Source organism: Venustampulla echinocandica (assembly GCF_003357145.1).
Source record: "Venustampulla echinocandica strain BP 5553 chromosome Unknown scaffold_3, whole genome shotgun sequence".
Classification (NCBI taxonomy): Eukaryota; Fungi; Ascomycota; class Leotiomycetes; order Helotiales; family Pleuroascaceae; genus Venustampulla; species Venustampulla echinocandica.
The window spans coordinates 795,606-807,969 of NW_022474208.1; the positions used below are offsets into that span (position 1 = coordinate 795,606).

The following is a 12,364-nucleotide window of genomic DNA, read 5'->3' on the forward strand; positions in this document are numbered from 1 at the left end:
CAGCTCTCATCCACCAATTCCCATTTCCATTAGCAGTTCGGCCTTCAGCCCCAAGCATCACCACGATATTCGGTGGAACTCAATTGCATACCTTGTCAATAGAAGTGCATGCCCCGTTAGCCATTCATACCCAACTCCTATGCTACAGAGCAACATGAAGGCACCATCTCCCAACGAACCAGATTCCGTATTGTCTACCATATCACCGTGTCATTCCACCCAAAAAAACTCAGTGTGGGCGCTGTGTGGGCGCTGGAACTGGTGTCTGCACTTTATACGGGCACGAATTATAGCCTGCAATTTACCACGGGCCGTCTCAAAGCTGGTTTATGAGCCTCTGCGAGACAACGTAGGGCATTCCCAGTCGCTCCTTTACATACATGCTGCGAATAATCCTCCAATGGCTCATAAAATATCTACTTAATGCACGCTTCCGGAAGTAAATTTATTGTACGAACAATGACGTGTTTTCTTGCCCCCATGACGTAGACTAGGTCTCCTACGAACAATAATACGCTGGGAAATACTTTTTGGAAGGGAATGCCTCGCAGGGCTACTACTTCTACTAGGTCGGCAATTTATGAGGCTGAGTAGTAATGCCCTGATAACGAATACGCCCAACCCATGGTAAATAAAGAGACATATGATGTCTTCTGAAGCTTATGATTATGAATTCTTATATGATTTGCTATCTTCTTTACTATATAAACACGATTCTGTTAAAAATTACAGCGCAGGAAGAAACCCCTCAGCCCTGACATCCCAACCCTTAGGGAACTTCGGACCCTCGTTCCCATCCCACCCACCAGCCATCATAGCAACAGCGAGCAATAGACCACCACTCCCAGGAAAATATGGCGTCGGCACTCTCGGCCCTCCAATTGGCATTCCCACATCATCAAACGCAAAATTCGGATCAAGTAAATACTCAATCGCCGTATCGGATCTGCCCAACCGTGCAGCATTCATAGCCAGCATAGGGAAATCCCAGCCAAACAAATTAGCGAAGTCCCAGACGGAGGCAATTTTGTTGGCGGTGTTTGCGACGACTGTGAGGTTTACGTCTGATGTTGGAGGGAGGAGCCCATATATTCCGGTCATGGCTGGGTGGTCAGTATATGTTACCGGGTCGATCCACATATCGGGTATACCCTCGTAAATAGGATATGTGCTGTTGATTATTGGGAGGGGGGCCAGACTTTTGGATACATTGAGCCAGGAGGGGGGGGCTTCGAGTTTTTGACGGACTTTCCATTTTTCGGCTATCTTGAGGCCGAAGCGCCAGTATGCTAACTCGAAGGTTGGGTTAATCGTTGCGTTAGGATTGGTGTTCTCGGAGACAGGGTACATCGGGGCACCGAGATCAAATACATCTATGTTATTGTTAGCTTAAGTATTCGATTCTTCGAGGACTATATGCAACAAGAGGGTAGGACATCATACTTGTAGAGCTATTCCACCAGGCAAAAGAGACCATGTACTCAGCAGACTCAGTAAGGACCTTATCCCATTTCTTCAGAGTTTCGGGGCTCGGGAATGCCCTATATTCTACTTCGGCGAAGTAGAATGGATGTGGCTGCTGCCAAATTAAGAGCGAGTTGATTTCACCTGGTGCTGATCTTCCAGTCGGATCACTCATTTTCCCCCATCGTGCCCCTTTATACCCCATATCACGAGCTCGTTCGATGGAAGTGGGAAGGAAACGATCATACACATGAGGGATACTGCGATCCAAGAGCGACCATTTCCCCCACCGTGCCCACTGGAGAAGATGCCATAGCACCATTTCCATGTGGAACTTTCCATACCATCCATTATTTACCAATCCCGACTCTTGAGGTGGATCTCTTCCCGCTTCGTTCACTGCTAATAGATACTGGGAGAGTATGATTCTGCGTTGGAGCTCGGTGGCCTTTGTGTCCTTAGTTCCGGTGAGATCTATAAATGCTCCATCTTCCCAATATTCTCTCCACCATTTGGCCGAAGAGCGGACAACAGAGCCCGCGTCATCTTCGAAGCGTTGTCCGCGTTTTGGAGAATAGTTGACCGTTAACTCGAGCGTTGAGTCATGGCTCGGATTCGCTTGAAGGACGTATCTGTGGGTCCCTTTCGAAGCGTCGGATATACAGCCTTCACCATCCCAATAGATATTGGTGTAGTAAGTCGTCGCATCGATATCGTGAGAGATTTGGGCTTGGGATCTGCTCTGCTGAAGCGACGTAGTATGTAGTGAAGAAGCATTCCAAACGCCAACAAATGGCGCGTCAAACTTATTTCGATCCGGGTATGGATAGTCGAAAAACACTCCCAACTGACCCTTTTTGATCAGGTCGGATTGAATCTGGATAGCGACAGTATCCGAATCCGGGTCCGCAGAGGTTTTAATAGTGACCTTCGATCCCAAGACGGTGAACTGAGATGATATGATTCCAGAGTATAGATCAAGAGTCTGTAACTTTTCGGAGAGATCCGACTCAGTTATATCGACATGGTCACTACCAAACCAAAATCCAATGCGTCCGAGATTGATGCGCTGCGGATTTTGTATCAACCAATTGGAGATTTCGGGTTCTGCTGAATTAGGCTGGGAGTATTTAACAAGGCGGCCATGAGTCCACCTGCAAACATGTTATTTTATGAGAGTCTCAATTGGCATACAGCACACTTACCAATCTAAGCCGGTGAAATCAGTCAATTGGGTTTGACCTGGAGTCGTCGGCAGGGAAAAATTATGCCAACCCCACGAAGACTGGATGGCGAAGGGCTGGAAAGTTTGCAGGCCAGTTACATCAACCCCGAAAGCGAAATTTCCATTGCCCACTTGAACTGGTGTTGAGTTGGAGCTTTCATGTCTCTGAGGATTGAAATTCGAGACAACTTTCTTCCGGTCAATCTTTCGGTTTGCGTCCGCTGGTGTCAACCATTGGGTGGCTAGAAGCATCCAGATTTGCACCCTCATGGCCAACGATATTGAAGAAGCAAAGCCTCGTGGGCGTTGTAGAAACGCCTACGAGTAGAAATTGGTCTTTTCTTGAGGTTGCAATAGCCTCTGTATCTGTATCTCAGACTAAGCGCTTGATACGTCTTCGAGCCGGACGAGAGCGACGACCACACGAGCGAAACATCCCCTCAACTTCCATTGCGAGAAGATGACGACAAAATATATATAAACAAGGGCATGCAAAAACCCACTTTCACTGCACACTTATCCATGAATTATCCGGATACCGGGACCTTGTCCACGGAAGGGCCTGAATATATTCTCGTCTTCTCCATTCTGCCTAGATGCTGAGATCCTATTCGGCATCTCGGTGGAACTGTCCAACACTAAAAATTGTAAATGAGGAGTAGCAGAGCCAAGGGTAGTGTACTTTGGAGCTTGAATTGTTGTTGATCGCCAACAACAATGTAAACATCCAGCGGGGTAGTTTGTGTCGGGGTAAATAACACCCGAACCGGAGTCTTCCTTCAGGAGAATCTCTCGTCCCACTTGACTCGGTTAGGAACTATGCGCAGTACTGTCTCCCCACCTGCCCCTGAATATCGCTGCTCCCGCAAGTTTAAGGACGTCATTTATTATTAAGGTGCAAGTATCGACAATATATGCTACTGGGGTTCCTTTACTAGCCCAGGGATTTAGAAGATTAATTCACAAGGCTGCATGTTCTTCAGAAGACTCGAAATGGAACAATCAAGAATAGCTTCGCGGTTTCCTATGTCCAAATTCTAACATCCATAACAAAAATATATACATTCCGATCGCCATACGTAGTCCTATCCACTCCGCAACTCTCAAAAACAACAAGATTCAATACGTCCCCTAATTATCCCTCTAGTCTAGCGGGATTCCCTCGTACTCAGCAAATCCAAGTGAGAGATTCATATTTTCTGCCCATAAAGTTAGTTTCGTCTGCGCTGCTGAGAACGACTTTGGAATGGAAAATAGACTTACGCAAACATTGTGTTGCTGCACCCTTCAGCAGATTGTCGATGGTAGCACATACCACTACTCTCTTCCCGCTGCTATGCACTCCAAATCCACCAATCTCGACGCCGTGCTTGCCACTAATATTCTTCACGCTCGGGGGCTCACCAGAGATCTTCACCAGCTTCTCGCCTGCATACCGCTCTTGGTATAGCTGACGAATATCTCTACTTGTCATGGTCTCCTTCAATGGGATGCTGATGGTGTGATGGATGCCTTGGAACCACACGGCAACGTGGGGGATGAACGCTACTTCGGCACCAAGTTGGGTGCTGATCTCACGCTCGTGGATGTGGTCTGTCAAGCTGTAGGGGATGATGTTGTTCTTAAGATTCTCAATATCATTCTTAGGACTTGGCTTGGTTCCCGCCCCAGAGTAACCAGATACTCCGAAAATAGTAGGCTGTCCGGAAAGGAACGGTACTAGAGGCGCGATGCCAAGTTGTGCGGCAGTAGCATAGCATCCTGGGTTGGAGATGCGAGTGGCTTTTGCAATATCAGATCTGGTGACAAGTTCTGGAAGACCATAGGTCCATTTACTGTCGAATCGATAGTCGGCCGAGAGATCAACAATCACGCTGTTTTGCTTGCCGTTGCCTGCTTCAACGGCATCGACGAAAGGCTTGCAGACGCCGTTGGGGAGCGCCATAACCCAGCAGTCAATCTCGCCCTTGTCTTCCATGCGACGGACATCTTCAGGTGTGAGGTTCTCGTACGTGATGTCCCGCTTGTCATAGCCCTTGAGCTTTTGGCCTGCAAGCTCACGCGACGATACATGGCGGAGGTCCATGTTCGGGTGAGAGTTAAGGAGGCTGATGAGAGCTTGTCCGGTGTATCCTCGGGCACCGATCAAGGCAACCTTTGCTGGCTGGGTATTTGAGGAGTTCTTCTGGCCAAAAGGAGGATTGGGATTGGTAGTAGTTGCATAGCCACGCGATGATGAAGCAAATTGCCGGGAAATAATTCTCTGCGAGCTCTTTGAAACTGGGCGGCGTGTAGAGGTAGAGAAGGCTCGTGCCTGTTGCGTCTTTGGTGCATTATGTTGCTTCGCCGAAGCACTCAGTCCATTGGATGCCGCCTGGGCAGCACGGTGAAGTCGTGCCTCAAGATTGGCATCGCCAAGCATTGACCGGCCGTGTCTCGTGAACTCAGTCATTAGCTCCTTGACTTCATCACCGTTTTCGATCCCATACCAGAACATGACCTCGCCATCTTTTGAAAGGCTGCCATCAGCCTTGTCAAAGAACCAAGTCAGATTTTCGTCGTCCTCCTTGACAGTCCAGACGAGTTTTGGGTGGTCCTTCTTGATTGATGCAAAGACGTTATCGGCAACATTTGTAAGCCAGCCAGACTTGGTAATTGTGAAAGCAGCTAGGTTGGCAAGGGATGATGATGACGAAGGAGGCAGAACAATGGCTAGGGCATCTAGAGGCTCGTCAAAGTATGCCTTGAATTCCCGTGACTTCAGGCCTTCCACATATCTGTCAACGGTCGCTCTAGCATCTAAGCCCTCGCGGTCTCTAACAAGGACATCCTTGAGCTTCTGCAGGTCCTCAAAGTCGGAGATGGTCGAAGCAGTCGACAGCTTGTTCCCTCGTCGAATAAGTGTTCCCGCACCACTATCGGTAAACAGTTCCTTCTGGAGATCTGCCGGGTGGATGATGGCCACACTGGTTGTTCTTGGGAGTCCATCGAGTAGGTCTTTGATCTCCTTGATCTTTAATCTTGTGCCATATCTGCACCACCATTGCGACATCAAAGTCTCATATTCCTCATCCAGGTTGATGGCAGAGATTTTTTCATTGGTGTCGGCGTTGAACAGGCCGCCCTTCTCAGAAAGGTAGACAATCTTGAGTGGCTGAAGTGCACGCGCAAGCTCTCCTGCCGCAACGTCTGCGTTGACATTCAGGACCTGGCCATCAGGCGTCTCTGCCATTGATGTCAGGATCGGCAAACACCCTGCATTAATCGCAGCCTGGATTGGGTCCTTGTTGACCTGATTGATCTTGCCAACCAGATTATATTTCTCCTTATCCAGATAGTCTGCACTGAAAACACCTGATGTAATTGGCCGGGCCCGAACACCCATCTCCTCCAACTTCTCTACTAGTTTCAGGTTCTCCTCCAGGAAGAGCTTCCTCGCCACTGCTAAGGTTTTGCCATCTGTAACCCTGATTCCCTCCTCGAATTGGGGCTCAACGCCTGCATCCTCTAGAAGTTTGTTGAGTTGTGGGCCAGCACCATGTACGACGACAGGGAAGAGTCCGACATGGTTAAGGAAGGCGAGAGCAGAAGTGAGGGATTCGAGATGCTCGGTAATAATAGCTCCGCCAACTTTAATGACGGCGAACTGTTGAGAGGAAACGGATGTGAAGTGGGATAGGTATTGTTGAACCTCCCGCTTCGACCCTATGTTGCTGAGCAGCTGGACAACTGTTGACCGCGTATGGAAGTTGTCTGTAGAAGGAGTTGAATAAGCCCGTCTATGCGTGAGAGCTACAGAAGCAGCAGCCTTTGGCAGTGTGCGGGCAGAAGATGAGGGAAAGCGACCGGCGGTGGTACGGGCTCTTCTGGCCACTGCCCCGGCCGTGGAACGAAGGGCTAGCATCGTGAGGGTCGTGTAGGTGTTGGAGCGGAGATTAGACGGCAGAAGTATGAAGACTCTTCTCTTCCACCACCTCCCGCAGAGCAAGAAGAAATCGCAAACGTTCCCAAGCAGGAATTTGCGTGTCGTTATCGCATGAGAATGGCGGGGGACAAAAACTCGAAAACGGGGCAAACTAGGATGATAAGGCCTGTCAGTGTAGCTCAAGAACCTCTAGATTGTTCATTCAATTGCAAGGCAAGCGAGCCATGGGAACTAGCAAACATGCAGAGGCGGTATCATACCTGAAAAGAGTTTCAATGGATGTTCACAGACCTGAGTCGAGGCTCTTGTTCAGATATTGATATTCCGGTTGCCCTTAAACCTTTTAGTGTGGAGTCACCGTTGTCCGATGGTCGGCGCTATTGGCCGGACCCTGGCAGTGGGACTTGTTGCGGTTCCGCCACTTGCCAGAAAAACCATGAAAAACTTGGCCAGCCACTGAATTTTGCCAGAGGTTATGGTAACTTAGTATAATAAAGCAAGAGATTTGCTGTTTTCTTGCTGTTTTGGGCTACTCGCGAGGGTGAAGGCCTTCCGCAATCGCACTGCTATGCTTGAAATCTGCATGTAACTGAGAGAGATGTCCGTTAATAAGGTAAAGAGTCTGTACTACCTACCTAGGTATGTAGTACATAGTACGTATTGCCGTACTGGTATTATGCGATGCTACAGGATTTTGGGTTGGGCCTTGCATGGCGGCTTATGGAGGAGTAGAGATGCATTGTCAGTCCATGCAATGTCAATTCCGTCAAGTGGGGTTATTGTCAGTCGAGGCCTTGTCAGTGCCAGTGAGACTTAAGGCCCCATATTACTATCCTCTGATATATAAACCTTGAGGGGCGAGACTAGAGTGGTTGAGTAGTCTCTCTTTATGAAGTATAACTTTGGGTAACAGGGTAAGCCACATTCCGCAAGGAAGTAATTAGTCGTACACTACAAGTATAGACTGATTATAGTCACTTTACAACAGTGAGTGCACTGTCATGGTGTCTCCATTATTCCTTCCATTCAATCCTACATGTTACAGACCCCCGTTGTGTTGAGTGCTTGCTGGCAGCCCACGTTACAGCGTGAAAGCCTGCCAGCTCCTCGTCAACGGTATGTAAGAGACGCCCACCGAGGAAACGAAACCGACGCAAAAATCAAAGGAAACTCCTGATCGCTAACCATCCGTTGATCAGCTTTCTCGTGGCCAGCGAGTGTTGCATGCAGATAGGATCAAAATCCCAGCGCTCTCACTTCATGATGTAAACACAAAGTTCATTATAGTCTCCACGACCCTCTTGAGACCGCTTTTCCCGGCATACACCACCGATTTCTATTTACCGCCGAGTACAGCTATGGAACGGTTAATATATTCTCATCTCCTACGTTGGTTGCTTGCTCACCTGCTGGGACAATGATCACGATGAGCAAAATGATCACACCGATAATCAAGCACATTCTCATCTTCATGTCTGCAGGATCGTTAGCAACTATTATACCTCTCGAGTGGCCCGAGTGACTTGCCCTTCCACCACATCTGTCTAAAATAACATGTCAGCGAGATTCATGAGTAGGTGGATGTCACGCAAAAGGGTAAAGAGGTACGCAAGTCCACTTTGCAATAGTAATTAGGGATTCTTACTTTCGAACTCTGTTAGCCCCCCGACGGAAACCCTGCGCTGATACAGCGAGGTTGTCGGTCTTGTCTTGGAGGGAATCGAGACGCTCGCCACGTTGCGAGACTTTGTTGATATTTTCGCGCATCACACCAACTGTGTCATCGATTTGCTAAAGAGAGGAATATGTTAGCAAGCTTTCTGCTGCTGCTTGATCCACCCAGTTTGGTATCCTCTTGGCCGAGGGAAGCGTGATCGTTTTGCAAGCTCCAGCCTTGGGGTCTCGGGGCTCTGAAAGGATGTCGGGCCCGGTTTTGCAGCGGTTCCCTGAATGTTGTCGTTCGTTCGGCCATGCATCGAGTACTTTGGCCGATCTCCCTGAATTGTGCGTCGGAAACTATCGTGATACCGTAATAGCTTCGTGTCACTTGTCGTCGTTGGCGCAATCAGAGGCAATTCCATAGCACCTATAGTTCGAAACAAAACATCGCGTTCGTGCAGCATGGAAATATCGTGATTCTGTCTCTATAGCTGTCCAGACTGATACGGTTCGGCGACTATGATGCGATTCGCATGCGTTCGTGGATGGGGCAAAGGGCGAAAGTCGGCCGCACCGGATCCGTAACCCCCCGGCGGAGGTGACGAGAAGGCCAACGACGACAGTTCTCTCATTTCAGAATGATATAACACTTACTGCTTGTAGTGCTGCTGTTCTTTGGGTTCCCTGTCCTTGTGCTGGTGCTGCACCTGCTCCTCCAGCAGGCTGCTGTCCACTTGGAATGTAGGGATCATATTGAGGTTCGCGAGAGTCGGCCATTGTGATCGTATGAAAGACTTAGTATCGAATGGGCGTAAAGAGTGGCTGTCGCGTTCAGAGCGGTATGTACAGGTGTGTGTGAAGATGCAGATCGTGGGGTTGAAGGGGGATGTTGATGTTGGTGTTGATGGGAAGTGAGTTGTCGGGTTGACAGATCGATGGGAGGTGATTTGGAAGGCCAAGAAGCGAGACTAGAGGCGAGACACACGGGAAACACTCTGGAGACAACGGGAAGCTGAGCGTGACAAGGCCGTTAATTGATCGGTATTTGGGCAGTATGAAGATGAAGAGATTCCTAAGATTGCTGGGGCGATATTTTCCTCTTCTTTACTCTACTTTACTTTTCACAAGAAAGTCTATTATTAGGTCTTGCTATAGAGGAACAAAGGCATACGCAATCACAAACGTTGCCACACCAGCCACCTCACAGGATCACATGGTACTCGCAATCGGCACTAGGTGTGGCTGTGCTTTCTCTTTCTCCAGCGCTGGTTTGTTTTGCCTCCATTCATTGTTGCCGGAGTCTTCACTGGCAGATATAAATATGCATCGCTCTGCACGCTGTTATATCACGGATTCCCGCTGGTTTTGACGTCCCAGGAAGAAGTAGCTCGCCTCCAAGGAGACTTGTCATCCTTTCTTGTATCTTCCCTCGTAGTGAGCGTGTCTTGCCACTGTCTGTAAGTTTCTTCACACGCGCTCGGCCATGGCATCGGTGATAGTGCATCGTATGGTAAGTGTCTCTTGATCTTCGATTCCTAAGTTCAAACTTTGCAATTGAAATTGTTTCCTAGCTGTTACGCGTCTTTCTTTGTCTCGGAAGCTTTTTTCCAAGTTTCCGAGCCTGTATCGTCATCTGGCATTTTAGTCCAGTTCGTTCCCGCACCCACTCCACACTTCACCAACACGAACAGACCATACTATTCATTCTCATCCTTCTAATATTCCTCTTTAACGCCAATCCCCTTAATATTCTTCTCTTGCATTGCATTCGCTTTTTTGTTGGGGAAGCTAAGATACTTTCACTCGTACCACTTGAATCGGCATTGGTGACGTCTTACCGAAAGCGTCAGCTTATATCATACGCTGCTTGCGGCAATCAAGCAATTGAAAATAGCTGCCCACGTCTCTGGAGCTCAACAAGACGGAAGTCAGTAATTAACTTTAATATATTTTATACTTCTTCCCGCCAATACTTGGACCGGTCCAGGAACCATTTTCGAGATATCTGCCTCTCTGTACAGTCTATTATCGCATCGCCATAGTCCCGAGATGAAGTTTTCAAAGCCATTGGCTATTATAGTCACAACATTAATAACTAAGCCCCGCATCGTACAATCTTTAGATGTCGATTTGAATTCCCATGGTAAGTTATAGGAGTGTTCTTGGATCTTCGCGCGTTCTCGGAGCGTCTCTCCCACTGACCTTCTTATAGATTCGATAAAGTCAGCAGCAAGCACGATCGCGTATGACATGATGCTATATTACAATGGCAACCAAACGGGCCAAATTCCCGGGAATCTCCCTCCTCCGTACTATTGGTGGGAAGCAGGCGCGATGTTTGGAGCTCTGGTCGATTATTGGTACTACACTGGCGATCCTACATATAACATGGTTACAACACAGGCTCTTCTCTTCCAAGTTGGTCCTAGTGAGAGCTATATGCCGCCTAATCAAACCAAAACCGAAGGTAACGATGACCAAGCCTTTTGGGGAATTGCAGCTATGTCTGCCGCAGAGCTTAATTTTCCGAATCCTCCTGCAAACCAACCTCAATGGCTCGCCCTTGCTCAGGCTGTTTTCAACACACAGGCAGCCCGTTGGGATACCTCTTCTTGTGGTGGTGGGCTCCGTTGGCAAATATACCCATTTAATAACGGATACAATTACAAGAATTCGATATCCAATGGGTGTTTCTTTAATCTTGGCGCCCGGCTCGCAAAATATACTGGTAACGATACATACGCACATTGGGCTGATCAGACTTGGGACTGGATGGCTAGTACCAAGCTGATCGACACCAATTATTACATCTACGACGGATCTGACAGCAACATCAACTGCTCAAATATCAACCACCTTCAATGGACCTATAATGCAGGGGCAATGCTTCTCGGTGCTGCCACGATGTACAACTACACCAACGGCTCCACAGTTTGGGGACAACGAGTGGAGAGCCTCCTTAATGCTACCGCCATTTTCTTCACCCCGGAAGATATCATGGTTGAAGTTGCGTGCGAAAACAATGGGAAGTGCAACACAGATCAGAAATCCTTCAAGGCATACCTGTCCCGCTGGATGGCCGCGACCACAAAAATGGCCCCATTTACTTACGACGCTGTTATGGCTAGACTTCGACCAAGTGCTCAGGCCGCCGCAGAGCAGTGCTGCGGAGGCGACAATGGCAGGACTTGTGGTATGAGATGGACCATGAACACAACATGGGATGGAAGTTATGGTGTGGGCCAAGAAATGGCGGCTTTGGAGGTTATCCAAAGTAATTTGATCGCTCAGGTACGCGGACCGGTCACGAATTCCACGGGGGGCACAAGTCAAGGAAATAGTGCTGCCGGTTCAGGACCCAACGATCGGGCTCAAGATAAAATCGAACCACCTACACATGGCGATAAAGTGGGCGCCGGAGTTCTTACGGCGGTCGTATTGCTCTGGCTAATCGGGACCCTGTCATGGATGATTGTTGACTAGCTGCAAGAGGAAATTTTGTATATCTTATCTCTGGCGCATTGGCGGATATTTCAAGTTGGAGGGCTAGGGTGTTGTAAATGGGTATACTATACATATTCGACGGGTTTGGAATCAAAGGCGTTAAGTTCGTCGGTTTTCTCAAGCATGGGTTTATCATCGGACCATTTTATATGTATATATAGCCTAAAATTCTAGAATCGATAGATGTAAATTATAATCTAATATAAAGTTCAAAGATATTATAATAGGTACGTATAGAAATTTTGTCCGACACCAAATCGCCCACCGTTAGCCTGAGCTGAGAAAGGTTAGCGACGACTCAATTTAGGGTAGGCCAAACTGCAATAAAAATATATTAGGGAAAAGGATATAAAAACTACTAGGTCTTGTAACGATATCCTACTCAAATTTTACTAGTCGACACATTATCGGACTCTGACACTTCTATCCGCCGTATTAATCGACACAAGACGTTGCTCCAATGACATACACCGAGACAGTTGTCCCAGTACAACTCGCAACACGATCTAATCGTCGATCTGTGCTGGACCTCCTCTGGCACATTCGTCTAGGCCAGGGATAAGGCACATAATGGGCACACGAGTCAA

General features: G+C 48.1%; 4 protein-coding genes across 4 annotated transcripts; 1 reads left to right on the top strand and 3 right to left on the bottom strand.

The window, feature by feature from the left end:
• Nucleotides 1–726: 726 nt before the first annotated feature.
• Nucleotides 727–2,959, bottom strand: BP5553_05886 (Uncharacterized protein; the record flags this gene model as incomplete). Its single annotated transcript, XM_032014509.1, has 3 exons — nt 727–1,373; nt 1,444–2,618; nt 2,670–2,959. 3 exons carry the CDS (start codon nt 2,957–2,959, stop codon nt 727–729), a joined length of 2,112 nt encoding a protein of 703 aa, XP_031869190.1.
• Nucleotides 2,960–3,832: 873 nt separating this feature from the next.
• BP5553_05887 (Carbamate kinase-like protein) lies at nt 3,833–6,593 on the bottom strand (the record flags this gene model as incomplete). The annotated part of the gene is made up of 2 exons (XM_032014510.1): nt 3,833–3,888; nt 3,953–6,593. 2 exons carry the CDS (start codon nt 6,591–6,593, stop codon nt 3,833–3,835), a joined length of 2,697 nt encoding a protein of 898 aa, XP_031869191.1.
• Nucleotides 6,594–8,255: 1,662 nt separating this feature from the next.
• BP5553_05888 (Uncharacterized protein) lies at nt 8,256–9,050 on the bottom strand (the record flags this gene model as incomplete). The annotated part of the gene is made up of 2 exons (XM_032014511.1): nt 8,256–8,405; nt 8,928–9,050. 2 exons carry the CDS (start codon nt 9,048–9,050, stop codon nt 8,256–8,258), a joined length of 273 nt encoding a protein of 90 aa, XP_031869192.1.
• A 1,272-nt stretch (nt 9,051–10,322) lies between these two features.
• On the top strand, nt 10,323–11,756 carry BP5553_05889 (Mannan endo-1,6-alpha-mannosidase; the record flags this gene model as incomplete). The annotated part of the gene is made up of 2 exons (XM_032014512.1): nt 10,323–10,416; nt 10,486–11,756. 2 exons carry the CDS (start codon nt 10,323–10,325, stop codon nt 11,754–11,756), a joined length of 1,365 nt encoding a protein of 454 aa, XP_031869193.1.
• Nucleotides 11,757–12,364: the final 608 nt, after the last annotated feature.